The sequence below is a fragment of the Magallana gigas genome, chromosome 9 (assembly GCF_963853765.1).
Source record: "Magallana gigas chromosome 9, xbMagGiga1.1, whole genome shotgun sequence".
Classification (NCBI taxonomy): Eukaryota; Metazoa; Mollusca; class Bivalvia; order Ostreida; family Ostreidae; genus Magallana; species Magallana gigas.
The window spans coordinates 30,481,527-30,499,918 of record NC_088861.1 but is presented as its reverse complement, the minus strand read 5'-3'; the positions used below and the strand labels follow the sequence as shown (position 1 = coordinate 30,499,918).

At 33.5% G+C, this 18,392-nt stretch overlaps 1 protein-coding gene across 13 annotated transcripts in view; it reads right to left on the bottom strand.

Annotated features, from left to right (window-relative positions):
* Positions 1 to 18,392, bottom strand: part of LOC105343342 (acetyl-CoA carboxylase) — a 50,049-nt gene that overhangs the window by 10,082 nt on the left and 21,575 nt on the right. For 11 of the 13 annotated variants that reach the window (XM_066071069.1, XM_066071067.1, XM_066071077.1 and 8 more), the window contains 19 exons: positions 13,459 to 13,547; positions 13,036 to 13,157; positions 12,349 to 12,462; positions 11,687 to 11,800; positions 10,830 to 10,919; positions 8,888 to 9,006; positions 7,898 to 8,041; positions 7,497 to 7,608; positions 7,064 to 7,183; positions 6,516 to 6,572; positions 6,054 to 6,095; positions 5,556 to 5,693; positions 5,004 to 5,081; positions 4,821 to 4,910; positions 4,542 to 4,613; positions 1,406 to 1,497; positions 720 to 831; positions 411 to 467; positions 164 to 319 (listed from right to left, as the gene is read on the bottom strand). In XM_066071069.1, the coding sequence (XP_065927141.1) occupies positions 164 to 319; positions 411 to 467; positions 720 to 831; positions 1,406 to 1,497; positions 4,542 to 4,613; positions 4,821 to 4,910; positions 5,004 to 5,081; positions 5,556 to 5,693; positions 6,054 to 6,095; positions 6,516 to 6,572; positions 7,064 to 7,183; positions 7,497 to 7,608; positions 7,898 to 8,041; positions 8,888 to 9,006; positions 10,830 to 10,919; positions 11,687 to 11,800; positions 12,349 to 12,462; positions 13,036 to 13,157; positions 13,459 to 13,547 (1,918 nt within the window). The remainder of the gene's footprint in view (positions 1 to 163; positions 320 to 410; positions 468 to 719; positions 832 to 1,405; positions 1,498 to 4,541; positions 4,614 to 4,820; positions 4,911 to 5,003; positions 5,082 to 5,555; positions 5,694 to 6,053; positions 6,096 to 6,515; positions 6,573 to 7,063; positions 7,184 to 7,496; positions 7,609 to 7,897; positions 8,042 to 8,887; positions 9,007 to 10,829; positions 10,920 to 11,686; positions 11,801 to 12,348; positions 12,463 to 13,035; positions 13,158 to 13,458; positions 13,548 to 18,392) is intronic. The other 2 variants (XM_066071073.1, XM_066071074.1) reach the window with 1 other exon arrangement.

The window sequence follows — 18,392 nt, the reverse complement described above, 5'->3', positions numbered from 1 at the left end:
AATTGTTACATAGTGTTATCACAAGCAGAAACATTCAAAAAAATGTAAATATTTTAAAATAATTATAGAATTTTTATACTTTTAACTTTTAATTTTCTACCTTGAAAATTTCTGCTCAAAATGTATATTAATATTTTACTTTTGTTTAGCTTGCATTCTGTACCTGAGTGAACATTCCTGGGAAATCGTAGACATATGTGGTTCCACTTGACTGAGCCTGGAAGCGCTTCAGTTGGAGGTGGTCCTTGGTGGGATAAGGTGTGCTGATCAGCAGACCGTGAAGGGCTCCCTGCTTTGTACCATAAGCTTGGAACATCACCTGTTTTGTATAAGACATAATGGAGAATTTGTCAGTGTAGAAAAAACACACAATATTTGCCAACAGAGAATTCCAGTCTATAATTATTTACATTGGATTCCGTAGGAATAAGACTTGTATCCATTTTAATTGACCCATGGACGTGAGACTTTTACCAAAAAAGAAAAGAGATTAAATTCATATCATTTTATTGAAACTTAGCTAAAAGAAGTAACATGCTTGATAGAAGTTATGTACCAATAGTGCCAGTGCACGAAAGATTAGAAATATTTTCTCCAAAAATGAAAAACAAAGAAAATGTTAGTTTGCCAAACACACAACAATTTCCCAAAACTAACTGAAGTAAAAGCATTTATGATAAGGTGCAACACAGAAGCACCATCTGTAAAAGGTTACCAACCTGTCCAGTGTTTTGATCTGTGACCTCTTTGTACATGCTCATGTCTAAGTAATATCCGCTCTCATTGGTCAGAAACAGACGAATCGGAATGCTTGTATCACTGGAGGCAAACCTGTAAAGAAAATTTCATACAAGCTTTATGTAGAATGCAATTCAATTAGCAAACATTAGTAAATTCATAAGATAGGAATGATTTATTGAATTTAAGGATAAGTTAAAAGCTGAACACTACTTGTAAATAGGCACTGTCCGCCATATTTCTCTTTCAGCACGGCTTTCCCTACAACCCCTATATAAAACCACAGGCCTCTTAACAGTTTAAAGTATTTCACTGTAGAGGTATAATCTGTGTGGGCTTACATCTTGCTTTGCAGTGTTACTCGGTCGCGATGAAATTTTCAAGTTTTACACACTAATCTCAAGCCAGGACAGAGCTAACAACAAATAAACAGGTCAACGCATTATTTACAAACAGAATATGCACATAAAATAAGAATCAAATGCAGAAAAACCAAAAACAACGAAAGGAACACTCCACGCAAGTCACCGAGTTTCAGGTGTGCAATCGGGGGTAACAAAATTGAAGGGTTTATATACCAGGTATCTGTTTGACAGTGCCTATACTTATACCTATACTTATGAGTGGTGTTTAGCTTTAATTAGTTTAATGAAACTTGTAGACTTACTTGATGGTAAACTTCAGCTCTGCGTTGAGCACTCTCATTTTCATCAGACGACTGCCATACCTCATCACCATGGCTCTGACTGTTTCTTCCAGCTGCCAACAGTTACATAATACAGTCTCTGAGAGAGAGAGAGAGAGAGAGAGAGAGAGAGAGAGAGAGAGAGAGAGAGAGAGAGAGAGAGAGAGAGAGAAAGAGAGAGAGAGAAGGGGGAAGAGGTAAAGACAAAGTGAAAAAAGAGAGAAGCAAATGTTTCTTCATCATTTGGGTAGACATGTAAGTCGTATTTGTATAAAGTTAACTTGTCAAGTTTTGTATAATGTATTCAATCAGTTTGAAAAGATTGGCAAAACATAGGTAATCATAGATTACTAAGCTCACCGAGACGGAGCATCACCCTTATGAGACATCACCTTCATAAGACCACCTTTATCATTTTATATGAAAATCATACTTTATGATCTTGGATATTCATGGATTCCGTTTTGACAAAATATCGTATATCATCTGATAATTTTTTTTTATGATAACAACATGTTCATATGTTAATCAATACAATGATATAAAATTAAATATTGCATCATGTCATATTTATAATATATATCATATAATACAATAAAATACCGTAATAAACAATAATGAGATATGATATTGTAACGTATGATATGACATTGTATTGTGTTATACCTTATTGTATTTGATCACATAATACAATATCATAAAATATAATACAATACAGTATTATATTACAATATCATATTACATAATACATCATAACAATGAAACATGATATTATATTGTATAATATAGTATGATATTGTATTGAATGACACTGAAACATATTTGATACATTATATGATATTGTATCATATAATACAATATAATTTGATTCCAACACTGTATCTTATCAAATGATACAATATTATGTGATAAAGTAAAATATTATAAAATACATTATTATATTATACATATTGTATCATATGACACAATAATATATATTACAATATCATATAATACAATTTCATGTGATATAAAAATATATCATATAAACCAATATCATATCATATAATATCGTATGATACAATATTATATAATATTACAATATCATATAATACAATTTAATGTGATATAATTCTATATTACTGAAACCAATATCATATTATACAATATTGTATGATACCATATTATAGAATATACAATATTGTATCATAGGATACAATATAATATTTTGCAAAATCTTATGTAATTGTATCATGTGATAAAATAATATATTAAAAATACAATATAATATTATACAATATTGTATCATAATATACAATACTATACATAACAATATCATGATACAATATCATATCATAAAATATCAAAAAAATTGATACAATATCATATCGTAACGTATAACTTTTTATAATATAACATATGATGTCATATTGTATCATATCAAACAATATTGTTTCATATCATACAATACTATATCATAGGAATCATGTTATATCATTTATCAACAAACACATCTATCTATCGAGCTGGTTTGAGTGAGGTAGGAGATTCCTTTAGCATCCTTGATAATGGAGATCAGGCTCTGCTTCTGAAGCAACCTCTGCATTTAATTTATAATAAAGTTATATCAACTATGCAAGCTATCATCTATAAAACATGTGACCTGTTCCAAAAAACTAAACCTCATCCAGCATCCGAAACCTATGGCTCAGATTCAGCATTCAAGCCCATCAGGTGCATTCGTATCATAAGACGCATCATCCATGCAAGTTTGGTGAAGTTTGGACCAGTAATAACTAAGATATCATCATCAGAGGGCACTAGCAATTAAAACCTTAACTTCCTCCAGCATCTGCAACCTATGGCTCAGATTCAGCATCCATGCCTGTCAGGTGCATCTGTATCATAAGACACACCATCCATTCAAGTTTGGTGAAGTTAGGACCTGTAATAACTAAGATTTATTTTTTAGCATCCTTGATAATGGAGATCAAGCTCTGCATCTGCAGCTACCTCTGCGATTCATTCATATTACAGTTAAATCAACTATGCAAGTTTGAAATAGTACTATCATCTATTAAACATGTGACCTGTTCCTAAAAACTTAACTTTATCCAGCATCCGAAACCAGACTCAGCATTCAAGCCTGTCAGGTGCATCAGTATCATAAGACACACCATCCATGGAAGTCTGGTGAAGTAAGGACAAGTAATAACTAAGATATCATCATCAGAGGGCACCTGTTTCAAAAACTTTATTTAACCAGCTCTTAAAACCTTAACCTCCTCCAGCATCCGAAACCTATTGCTCAGATTCAGCATTCAAGCTTCTCAGGTGCATCAGTATCATAAGACGCACCATCCATACAAGTTTGGTGAAGTTAGGACCAATAGTAACTAAGATGTAATCATCAGAGGGCACCTGCATCAAAAACTTTAACCAGCTCTAAAAACCTTAACCTCTTCCAGCATCCGAAACCTATTGCTCAGATTCAGCATTCAAGCTTGTCAGGTGCATCAGTATCATAAGACACATCATCCATACAAGTTTGGTGAAGTTAGGACCAGTAGTAACTTAGATATTGCTATCAATGGGCACCCGCAACAAAAACTTTAACCTGCTCCAAAAACCTTAACCTCCTCCAGCATCCGAAACATATAGCTCAGATTCAGCACTCAAGCCTGTCTGGTGCATCAGTATCATAAGGCACATCATCCATGCAAGTTTGGTGAAGTACGGACCAGCAGTAACCAAGATATTGCTATCAAAGGGCACCTGCAACAAAAACATTAACCTGGTCCAACAACCTTAACCTCCTCCAGCATCTGAAATTTAGGACCCAGATTCAGCATCAAAGTCTTTCAAGTCCATAAGTAGGTCCAGATGCATCATCCATGCAAGTTTGGTGAAGATAGGACAAGTAATAGCTTAGATACAGGACCTGCAACAAAAACTTTAACCAGGTCCGGACTCCGACGCCGACGCCGACGCCACCGCCGACGCCGACGCCGAGGGTATAGCATAAGCTCTCCTTGACTTCGTCTCGGTGAGCTAAAAATCTATATTCAAATAATTGGGAGCGAGATCTATATGAAATCATTGTACAGACTGGGCATAGCGTACACCTGTTTTTTGTTACCTTGCCAGGTTCTGGAATGGTCAATGTTGGTGCAAAGTTCAGGAAAATGTGGTTACAGTCTGTCTTCTTAGACTAAAAAATAGGAAAGTCTCTGAATTATTGGAACTTCTTCAACATCAATGGCATGTAGTACATACATGTACCTTACATTTAAATGTAAATGCATGTCCAAACAACACCTAATATAAAAACTGTGGAGTCCAATATGCCAAACTTTCAACCAAAATCTCTACTCCATTGTGGTTAATTAATGCTGTACTATAAATGAGCCACACTTACCAGTGGATGTGAGAAGGCCACTTCCAGGGAATCCAGGGCCTCCAGGAGAGTTCTCTCAGCCTCATTTTGTAAGTACTCAAATGACGCTTCCTATACAACACAAAACAGGAAAATAGTGTAGATTTTATATAACAAGAAAAAACCACATCTCACTCATCATTGGTCAAATGTTAAGAATGTTACCTTGGTGACCAGATCCGAGTGTCGGATGATGACTCGGACAAAGAATCTGTAATCTGTCACTTCCTGTCCGGCAGCTACCTGTTATTAAATGTAGAGGTTAAAGTTCAGATTTCTACATCAGGACCACTTCTTTTGTTAGTTTTGTACTGGTACACATCATACAGCGTACTATTACACAAAATAAGCATGCAACTTCTGTGCCAGAAACCCTTTCTGTATCATGCAAACTGTTGTAAATTTTGTGTGAAGCATTTTCACCCCTATTACAGTTAACAGAGGTGGACAAGATGTCTAAGTACATGTTTGTTGTTTAGCTTGTCAAGGCATTGTACATTGCATTGATTCAAAGGGAATAAATATGAGAAGAATAGATTTATTTATGAGGAACATCAGATATCTGGTAATTACATAGTGCAAAGAATAATCTCTTTTTTAAAATGTATTGAGGGAGGACTGGATCCTTTCACTTTGCCCACTGGCAGATAATCTGTTAATTATTGATACAGCAGGGACTTTCTCCTTTACACAGCTGATAGAGTAAGGACTGCATACCTTAGCCTTGCCCAGGTACAGATGCATCTTGTAATTGTTGGTCTGGATGGCCTCCAGGTCAAAGTTCCTCAGCCGGTTGATCTCCAGCTGGAAGGCGAGAGCCGGCTCCAGATGGCGATAAATCCGGTCCTCTCCAAACTGGAACAAAGCATCCAGTGTTATACATCCACGGAGCATTTCTTACACTATTTTCATTTAAAACAGACATAATATTAATATGGTCAATATGATTTAAATCCTTTTATAACTCTGTCCTCGACAAAACAAAACTTTAACAATGTTTGAGAGGAATGTAATTATGATAAGAAGTGTGCTTATGGTTTTTGCTACTGATAAATGTAGTTCAAATAGTGCAATCAACATTAATTTATCTATTTCTTGTGCATTTCTGATTTTAAAAAGGTCATTTTAATGATAAATTTAACGTAATACAGGGTTATTTAATCTTTTTAAACTCTTAAAAAAAACCTTTTAAATCAGAATTTGTCTTGTACTCACATTAAACTTGGCACGATAAGTGAAATACTTTGGTGAACTTCTCTGGAAAACAGAAATACAATCCATAATTATGATTATCAAATTTTACATATTCGGATGTTGATAGTCATCCATGTAAAACAGAAGATCATCCACCAGAGCAAATGTTCCAGACGTGAGTTAAGAAACAATTTAGGTTTTACAGTTACTGTATTTTAATACTGTAAACCAAATTTTATTTGCAACAACTTTATTTTGCAATTAACGAACTTCAAGATAAATGTTTCGTGACAAATATTTTTCGCGACCAAGCCTTCTCCATACTCGTGTTCATATTAAACAATTCATCAAAGAATGGTTTGCAGTAAGAAATATTCGTAAAGATAAGGGTATAGTAAACATCGCAAATATTTCTCACAGGCAAATAAATGTTGGCTTACAGTTATTATCAATTCAACAGAATTTATTGCAGCAAATACTTACCCTGCAGTACACCAAAAATGTAATTCTTCTGATAGCTTTTTCATTCAAATACTCCTCCTACAATTGGTAAAGAATCTCATGGTAAATTAACATTCCATTAAATTAAATTTCCAAAACAGTATCAATACTGTAAGTTCCTTATCTTATGCAAGTACTTAATTCCGCGATCCCGCTGGTTTGAATCAAATAGCGAGAATATAAAATCGCGAACGTGGAACATTTATCCATATTTCCTTTAGTTATCAACTCTCAGAAAATAATTGCGAAGTTTTAAAATACTCGAGGGATACTTCTTGCGATTTTAGCGAATATGTATTCCTCACGTTTAATTAGGAATTTACAGTACATCAATGATAGTAATAAGCACATCAAACAAGATCCAGATAATTATATAAATTTTAAGCACTCCATAGACTTTGATTTGACCTCTTTTACATGTAGGCCTGTAATAGGCACAAACAATAGTTCATTAACATTCCGTTAATATCCAAACAGGCAACATCAATTATAGTGATAAGCACAAACAAGATGCAGATTAGAGCCCTTACCCGTTCTTTACAGAAATCCTGGAATCTGACGGCCAAGTCGTTGTCGCTGTATTTTTCTTTCTTACTGAATTTGATCCCTACGTTAATGATGTGAATTGGTTCGTCCGACTCTGAGGTACTCTGTAACATCGGAAAAACGACAACTTGCAAAATAATCAAAATATCAATAATGGAACTGATTTTATACTGTATTATTTTTACAGCATCATAATTTACAGTGTGTGCATGAATACTACTTCAGTACTTTAAACCTAGAAAAGAATTCTTTTACAGCTTTTCCGATAATGATTAAATGGAGAGATATACAGCATTAAATGGAGAGATATACAGCAATTAACACTGGGGCTGGATGTACAGAACATAAGGTAATATATCCAAGATCGCCAACATAAATCAATACTCAAAAGCAGTTAGCATTGTTATGTAAACTGACATGGAGAGATATGGAGTCCTCATTGCCCGCTGGGCTCTTGGCAAGGATTGTGGGACTGCTGGGTGGGCTGTCTGTGTCCACAGTGAAACAATTCATGATTTGCTCAAAATTACTGTAAATAAAGTTTGATAACACTTTTTAAAGAATGATTTGCTAGCAGTTTATACCAGAGATAATTTCTGTATTAGGCTAAATGATTGCTTGCAAAAATTAAGTGGCGAAGATCAGTTCCCAAATTGACATATCGGAATTAAAAATGGCCATGATTAATAATATAATTGATTTAGCACTACCATAAGTTAACATAATTAATACATGTTCACAAAACAGGATCAGAGAACCTCAGTGATATTCACTATGATTGAAATAAATCTAAAGATTACTAGATGAACTAGACTCACATTTCAAACTCCTCCATTGAGTTGAAGGAAGCCATGATGCCCATTCTCTGACAGGTGGGCGGTTCATCCAGCTGGTCAATGTGGGCATCATAGTCCACCACCCCTGACATCTTGTCAAGACTGTCGTATCGCATCACCATCATCCTGTCAAAATCAAATATGTTGGGGAATGAAAAACACTTCCGTTGTTAAAGGTAGAATAATATCTCCTAGTGCCACCGTCATCAAGTTTTCCAATCCCTCAACTCAGTCCTCAACTCAAATTCTCAAAAGAAATGTACAGTCACATACTTGAGGTCAAAACTCAGACTTGAAGCTGAGTATTCATTTGAGGAAACTTGGTGACGGCGGGGCCAGGGCCTTTATTTTGGAGATAAACGCTACCTTGATGAAGATTTGACCTTTATTAACTGACCTTAGCTAGAGAAGTCAAGGTAAAACACAACATTAAAACTATCAGAGAACATTTGATAAATCCCTTTCACTTGGTCCCTTTTTTCTCTTTCGGAAGGGGATCGACACTGTGTCATCTGTTGATGATGTAACCTTGACCTTATAATTTCAGGTCAGGGTCAAGAGCAAGCTTTTTTTCAAGTATAATCTTTAAATCTGATGTTTGGTCCTTAAAAGCTACCAAATAGACCAGAGTGAAGGATGTTGAAAATTCTATTCAATATGAGCTATTCAATCCAAAACCTACATGTATCTCCAAAGTCTTTCAATATCTCTCATTCAGTTATTACAATGAAATCCAAAGATTTGTATCCCTTAAGAAATGACTGACTTTATTTTTAAATTAATGCCAAAATTTGATTTTTAAAAAGTGTATCATTGACCATAAAGACATGAGGATGATGACTACAAATTACAGTAGTTTCTTTTTCAAAAATATGTTGAACATGACTCACTGCTTCATTCAAGAGACATTTTGACATGAAGAGAACTGACAATTTCTCACTTCTCTTGCAATCTATTGCGTTCCATATTTACCTGTTAGGATGTGATCTTGGCAACAGGAACTTGAATTCCACCATGGACATATCTCCATTCAGTTCTCTGTGCTGCAGACAGTTCACTTCATAGGCAATATATGCCCGTCTTACATACACCTGTGGTATTACAATGATAACTTGATACATCAAGGTCAAACTTTCAAATGAATATATTCAGGGGGGGGGGGGGGGTTCTGTGTCACAATTTAAAAAAAAAAATTATCACTTTAAGGAAAACTGGCATTTTTAAAAACAAATTTTAAAAACAAGATAAATGTAAATTGGCAATTTATCACAATTTGAGTCAGTAAATTTGGGGGTTTTTTTGTTTTTTTTTTGCAATTTAAGCGGATACGTATAATTAACTGGAATGTATAATATTCTTAAATTCAAAATGAAATAATGCAAAATTGAGAGAAAGGTACTGCTTCAAATCAAAATTTCCTGCCTGCAATTTGGTGAAATTACATAGATAGAAAGATTACGGACTTAAGTAATCGACAATGCTTAATTTTAACTCTTTTCCCCCTGATGCCACCATATGACGCATTTGTCATTTCCCTATAAGGTTTTCTTAGCTTCCCCCTGAAGCTTTTTTCACTGTTTGAGTGGTCTTGTTTTACCCTAGTTATTGACAAGAATTATTGTCTGACCATGCCATATGATATACCACTGTGATCGGAAAAGATTGAACTTTAACATTATAACTTTAGAGTACACAAATAAATTAACAGAAATTAATTAGGTGAGTTTATTCAGGTAATTTTACCTGTACGTTAAAAGAAATTACTGTAAACATAAAAATTAATGAATGAAATTTTAACATATGATCAACTTTTGTTCAAAAATATTTTTTCATGTTTTGAATAATGTGTTTCTTGTTTTATCTTGCGAATTGAGACCAATACCCAACAATCAAGATTTAATCAAAAGTATAGAAATTCATCCCTAGAGTAATATTTTATCAAACTATCATGGTTCATGTATCACTGCAATCAGAATTTTTCTAAGTTTTGCATTTATAATTATTTTTTATATAAATTATATCAGATACCTGTAGTAAAGGTACAGAAATTCAGGTAAAAATACCTGTACACTATTGTATCTATTGTCTGCACAGTTACATGTATAAAGCAATATTTATTTCAAAATAGTTATTGTAATTTAGTCAAAACATTAAACTATTCAAAGGGGGATTTCAAAACATTTAGTTCAGACCCAGGTATGAGCTAATAATTTACCGACTTCGACAAGTTTCGTTTTTTGGCACCCCCCCCCCCCCTTCGCCGATGTATAGCATAAATTATACAGCATTGTATATTAGTTTCTATTGGGTTTTATTTCTTAAATACTTTTATGGAACAGTATAACTACAAAATACTGGGAAAGATCCACAGTTAATGTGTTGAATTTAAGTTAGATTATGCCCAGGCTGACGCAATGCACATGTGCCGATGTTTGGGGGCCGCCATTGTTGTTGTCATGCAGGTGTCGTGAATTAGCCCTAATTCACTGCTAATCAACCAAATTCCTGTCATAAACTTCAAAGGAAGTGGATTGGTCATGTTTATTTCCACTTGGGGGTAATTTTAAACACACAGAATCATCTAGAATATCTAAACCAATCTCTGTCATGATCGTCCGATGCCGCCATTTTTTTAAAACTTCACAGGTGTGTGTATCACGTGATATCTGTCAAACCATTGCATAACCTGACTGTGTATAATCGTCTGTGTAAGGTAGACACTATTAGGTGTTATTTGCCACTAAATTTTGCTTCAGACAAGTAAAATAAACAAAGAAAATTGGGGTTCTATACGGACGCGTCATAAGTCGTCATTAGGGAAATGACCAATGCGTCATATCGTGGCATTAGGGGGTAAAGGGTAAAATGCTTCAGGGGGAATAGAGTTAAAATAATCTACAATAAGTCTGCTAACCTCCAGGGCCGCGGACCTGACCAGGTTATTGGAATGCCAGAAGAATTCCTGCAGGATGTCATATATAGCAGTCTCAGAATGGATTATTTTCTGGAGAGAGGAAAAAAACCCATAATAAATACATGTATTATTTCTCCAGATTTTGTATTTCAACACACAGTTGCTTACTCAAATGACCTTTAACACATATTAAGTCATTTTACATTATTTGATAAGTTTCAATCTCTCAATTATATCGCATTGATCAAATGATTGCCATGACCTTAAGACACATCAGCCAATAACTCCCAAAATATTTAATGAAGTATAAAAAAGATCTAATATATATATAAACAAACTTAAAATAATTAAGAACAAGAACAGGAAAAAGAATACGAATAAAAAAAAAACTGCAAAACTAAATGTCAAATAACAAAATAATTTCAAAATTTATGTTTTATATTCATAACTATATGAATAGGAAAGACAATCAAATAAATTGAATAATTTAGAGAAAAATAAATTACTTCATACAAGAAATCCAGATATGTCTTCTCCATCTACATAACATGTATCAATAAAATACAGAAAACACAATATAATCTGAATTTAAGAAATTGCCAATACTTCCAGCAATTTCCCTTTGACAAAAGTAAACTTTATTCTTGACATATTGTAATTTAATTCATTAGTTTCTTATTCAGTTTTGATTTTGTAGTTTTTATCCCTTTTTAATTTATTCTTGATATTGTATTTTATCATAATTTTTTTTAAATTTATTTTTAATTTACCGTAAACAAATACATAGTATTTATAATCCATACAAATTTGTGAATCTATATTTTACACTTTACAGAGATCTTTTAAATTTGATTCACCTGAAGATTTTCTGGGTTGAATTCTGGTCCATACATGTCGATGGCAGACAGGAAAATGGACTCCATCTGATTGTGTCTCAGTTCATAGGGTGGTGTGTGGGCGGCAATCAACACCTGGAAAATCAAAGCACTGAAAGTACTGAAAGGAACTTTTGTTCAATAATCAAAGTACTGATAGTATTGAAGAAATTCATAAGAAATATGGTTTTATCAACTTTTTGTTTTGTTTCAGAACATGCAATTAATAGGTATCAAGTTTTAGACCAGTCAATACCTTTCAAATGAAAAAAATTATAACTTCTGATGTAAAGAAAAACTAAAACTTAAATTCAAATGAATCTCAAATATTTACAGATAGTTTTCAAAGAATACTTAATAATAAATAAATGTTAAAGATTCCTGGGGTAAGGTTTGCTAATAAAACAGTGTTGTTGAAAACCTTAAATATTTAAAAAATGGAAGTGAGACAACATTACTGGGAAAGTGAAATAGTTTTACATTAAAGGTACTCTTAGACTCTTCAGATCGTTCATAAATATTGACAATTTCTTTCTCTTAAATCTATATTCCAAGTATTGTGTTAAAATTCATAAAAAATCATTCTGTAAGAGTATCAGGTCGTATTATTTTTTAGAAATAAAAGAACTTGTATCACTACGAACTTGTCTGGCCCTGAGGGCTACTTTGGCATTCTCTGCATTGTTCAGTGTGGTAAGCTCGGTCAGAATGGAGGCTAACTCGTCCGTCAAACCCGCTTCCTTCCTACACATGTGGTCCTACAGAATTCAAATAAGCAAGCATTATCATTCCTTGCAGAGAAATAACTATTGGCAAGTTATAACACACACAATGTGTATAATACATGCAACAATTAGTCTTATTTTGAAACAGGTTTTACACTGAATTATATCATGTTTACAAATTTGATATTGTCATATAACATCATAGCAAGACTAACGGCAAAAATGTATCAATATGCCTGGCGTTACGTTTGAATTTTGTACAATTTTACGTCATTTTAAGCATGTTAAGGGTCAAATAACCGTTTTAATCTACAAGGAAGAGTAAAAAAAATAAATTATAAGCAATGAATTCAATATTTTTTTGTTTTATACGATTTAAAATGGTTTGAAACAGTTTACGCTTTTTTATATGGCGCTTCGCGGTTCATAAACTCTTTTAAAATACAGATTTTATTTAATTTGTACTATGTCATCAGTTTCAGGGAGTGGTGATGCGGAATCAGAAACCCACAGTATGATGATCCGGAAAATCGGATCACAATCTGTAATATTGATAGTATCAAGAAGGGAAAATTGATGGGTATATAATAAAGAGTGTTGCCTTACAATAAGCATGGTGACCAGCAGGTTCTTGTTCTGGACGGCCAGGTGGGAGAAGATGCTGCCCGCCACAGCGGACATGTCCTTGGTCTTAGAGATCAGCTGTGCTATACACTTGTCGTAATGACCTAAGTAAACAAAACGAAAAATAGTTATCAACATCTTACCATATACAGGTGCACATTAAACCAACACAGCTAGGCGACTAATCAAGTTTTCAAATAATTATGAGATTACAATATAACTTTACAGTTAAAGAGCTTAGATATTGACCCCTGTAACTACTGGCCAGTCAAATCTTACAATGCACCAGTACATGTACCATTAATTGGGACTGATCAAATATAAACCTTAGCATTAACAACTTGAGTTAACAGTTATACAGAGTTGTAGATTTGTGTGATCCCTGGCTTGACAGCGACATCTTACCATGTTGGAACTGGACCTCTACCCTGACATACTGCTTCAGAAGTTCCTGGACCACACTCTTCATGTGACCACGGATCCCATTGCGATACCTAGAGATCAGAGAAAATTCTGGTTAATGATAATACTTAGTCTAGTTAACAAAAGCACTTGCCATAGATGAATAAAATATTAATTTTCACGTATATTTAAGTTGAGAACATTGCATAATGTGCAATGTCATTTTATCCGTTTAATAAATGAGAGTGGAATTTGCAGTGTCAAACCTTGTGAGTTTTGAAAACAAGTTTATGATTGTATACAAGTTCCTCCACCTAGACATATGGTGTATACGGGGATATTTTCACCCTATGTTATTTTTTCGCCCTTCTTAAACTGCAAATAGTTTCGCCCGTCTTGAATTCGTTGCATTTAAAGAGAGATATCATGAGAAATTTGAATTCGCACAGCCGACGCAAGGGCGAAAATAAAATGGAGTGAATATTTCGCTATATACAGTAGAAACTTATATACAAAACAAGAGGCCCATGGGCCACATCGCTCACCTGAACAGCAGTTCCTTGTAACATTACATTTCGTAGCATATGCTTTTTCTATTTTAAACATTGAACCCCTTTCTGGGGACCCTGTTATGGTCCGAGGTTTATGGTTGGCTTGAACAACATAAATAGTAACATAGGAATGAAAATGTGAAGCACTGTGGTGGGACCGCACGTACACAACCTGAAAAACTGAACATAGCAGAGTTCCACTTCAAGAGGAATAACTCTCAGACTGTACAGAACACAAGAAAGATAAGTCTTGGTTCCACTACATTAGAGTTTACACAATTTTAGGATCCTTGCATAGTAATCTCACAAACTGTAGCATTATAGTTCTCGAGAAAAACTTTTTAAAAACATTTTCAATATATCTTTCTATGTTAAACTTTGAACCCCTCTTGGGGCCACAGTATTAGTCCAGTGCTAAAGTTTTAATTATTTGGAATCTACATTATTTAAGGATGCTTGCCTAGTTATCTCACAAGCTGAAGCATTATAGTTCCCTAGAAAAAGATTTTTCAACATTTTCCCTCTATATTTTTATGCTAAACTTTGAACACCTCTTGGGGCCCCAGTATTAGATTGAGATCACGGCTTTTATAATTTCGAATCTACACTATTTGAGGGTGCTGACGTAGTTATCTGACAAATTGATGCATTGTAGTTCTCGAAAAAAAGATTTTTAAACATTTTCCATATATACCGGTACTTCTACATTTAACTTTAAACCCATCTTGGGTCTCTAGTATTAGTCCAGGGGTCACTATTTTAAAACTGTCGAACCTTCATTATCCAAGGTTGTATGCATGATAGTAATCTCACAAATTGAAGCATTGTAGTTCTCGAGAAGAAGATTTTTTTAACATGTTACCTTTATATTTCTTTAATAAATTTTGACCCCATCTTGGGGCCCCAGTATTGGTCCGGGGTCACGATTTTACCAATTAGGAATCTACATAAGCGAAGGATGCATGCATAGAAATTCCACAAACTAAAACATTCTAGTTCTTGAGAAGAAAATTTTTAAACTTTTCCTTTATGTTTTTTTAAAATGTTTAAATTTTGAACCCCTCTTGGTGCCCATCAATTGTCCGGGAGTTACAATTTTTTTAATCTACATTATTTAAGGATGTACATGTATGCATAGTAATATCCCAAACAGTTGCACTATAGTTCTTGAGAAGAAGATTTTAAAACATTTTCCTATGTATTTCTATGTTAAACTTTGAACCCCGCCTGGGGCCCCAGTTTTGGTCCGAGGGTCACCATTTTTACAATTTAGAATCTTCACTATATATACAAGTTTTTGTGTAAATATTGGCATTTCTGGTGCAGTGGTTCTTGAGAAGAACATTTTTTAAACATTTTCCATATGTTGTTCTATGTTAAACTTTGAACCCCGCCTGGGGCCCCAGTTTTGGTCCGAGGGTCACCATTTTTACAATTTAGAATCTTCACTACATATAAAAGCTTTTGTGTAAATATTGGCATTTCTGGTGCAGTGGTTCTTGAGAAGAAGATTTTTTAAACATTTTCCTATGTATTTCTATGTTAAACTTTGAACCCCGCCTGGGGCCCCAGTTTTGGTCCGAGGGTCACCATTTTTACAATTTAGAATCTTCACTATATATACAAGCTTTTATGTAAATATTGGCATTTCTGGTGCCGTGGTTCTTGAGAAGAAGATTTTTAAAGACATGCACCTAAACTTACTGTTTCGCAATTATCTCCCTTTTGAAAAGGGCTGTGCCCTTTATTTTAACAATTTATAACCCCCTTTCCATAAGGATGCTTTGTACCAAATTTGGTTAAATTTGGCCCAGTGGTTTTTGAGAAGAAGTTGAAAATGTGAAAAGTTTACAGACGGACGGACAGACAGACAGACAGACGGACGGACGGACGGACGGACAACGGGTGATCAGAAAAGCTCACTTGAACCTTCGGTTCAGGTGAGCTAAAAACAAGCTGGACTGTGCAATTTTCTACAAAGTCTTGTTTAACTTGAAAGGTTTGTTTTCATTTACTAGAAAGACATTCAAGTATAATGGCATATGGTATTGTTCATGAGTATAGAGGAGTTTAAAAGTGAAAATGATTCAGAAAAATAATTCAATTGAAAATAAGAAAAGGGGCACACACATTCAAGCACAAAACACAGAATATCAAAATGGTTGACACATACACAAAACACATGTTCAAAAACATAGGTAATCATAGATTACTAAGCTCACCGAGACGGAGCATCACCCTTATGAGACATCACCTTCATAAGACCACCTTTATCATTTTATATGAAAATCATACTTTATGATCTTGGATATTCATGGATTCTGTTTTGACAAAATATCGTATATCATCTGATAATTTTTTTTATGATAATCATATGTTCATATGTTAATCAATTCAATGATATAAAATTAAATATTGCATCATGTCATATTTATAATATATATCATATAATACAATAAAATACCGTAATAAACAATAATGAGATATGATATTGTAACGTATGATGACATTGTATTGTGTTATACCTAATTGTATTTGATCACATAATACAATATCATAAAATATAATACAATATAGTATTATATTACAATATCATATTACATAATACATCATAACATTGAAACATGATATTATATTGTATAATATAGTATGATATTGTATTGAGTGACACTGAAACATATTTTATACATTATATGATATTATATCATATAATACAATATAATTTGATTCCAACATTGTATCTTATCAAATGATACAATATTATGTGATAAAGTAAAATATTATAAAATACATTATTATATTATACATATAGTATCATATGACACAATAATATATATTACAATATCATATAATACAATTTCATGTGATATGATAATATATTATATAAACCAATATCATATCATACATTATCATATGATACAATATTATATAATATTACAATATCATATAATACAATTTCATGTGATGTAATTCTATATTACTGAAACCAATATCATATTATACAATATTGTATGATACAATATTATATAATATACAATATTGTATCATAGGATACAATATAATATTTTGCAATATCTTATGTAATTGTACCATGTGATAAAATAATATATTAAAAATACAATATAATATTATACAATATTGTATCATAATATACAATACTATACATAACAATATCATGATACAATATCATATCATAAAATATCAAAAAAATTGATACAATATCATATCATATCGTATAACTTTTTATAATAAAACATATGATATCATATTATATCATATCAAACAATATTGTTTCATATCATACAATATCATAGGAATCATGTTATATTATTTATCAACAAACACATTTATCTATCAAGCTGGTTTGAGTGAGGTAGGAGATTTCTTTAGCATCCTTGATAATGGAGATCAGGCTCTGCATCTGAAGCAACCTCTGCGTTTAATTTATAATAAAGTTAAATCAACTATGCAAGCTTTCATCTATAAAACATGTGACCTGTTCCAAAAAACTAAACCTCATCCAGCATCCGAAACCTATGGCTGAGATTCAGCATTCAAGCCCATCAGGTGCATTGGTATCATAAGAAGCATCATCCATGCAAGTTTGGTGAAGTTTGGACCAGTAATAACTAAGATATCATCATCAGAGGGCACTAGCAATTAAAACCTTTACTTCCTCCAGCATCCGTAACTTATAGCTCAGATTCAGCATCCATGCCTGTCAGGTGCATCTGTATCATAAGACACACCATACATTCAAGTTTGGTGAAGTTAGGACCTGTAATAACTAAGAACTATTTTTTAGCATCCTTGATAAAGGAGATCAAGCTCTGCATCTGAAGTTACCTCTGCGATTCATTGATATTACAGTTAAATCAACTATGCAAGTTTGAAATAGTACTATCATCTATTAAACTTGTGACCTGTTCCAAAAAACTTAACTTTATCCAGCATCCGAAACCTATGGCTCACACTCAGCATTCAAGCCTGTCAGGTGCATCAGTATCATAAGACACACCATCCATGGAAGTCTGGTGAAGTAAGGACAAGTAATAACTAAGATATCATCATCAGAGGGCACCTGTTTCAAAAACTTTATTTAACCAGCTTTTAAAACCTTAACCTCCTCCAGCATCCGAAACCTATTGCTCAGATTCAGCATTCAAGCTTGTCAGGTACGTGCATCAGTATCATAAGACGCACCATCCATACAAGTTTGGTGAAGTTAGGACCAGTAGTAACTAAGATATAATCATCAGAGGGCAACTGCAACAAAAACTTTAACCAGCTCTAAAAACCTTAACCTCTTCCAGCATCCGAAACCTATTGCTCATATTCAGCATTCAAGCTTGTCAGGTGCATTAATATCATAAGACGCATCATTCA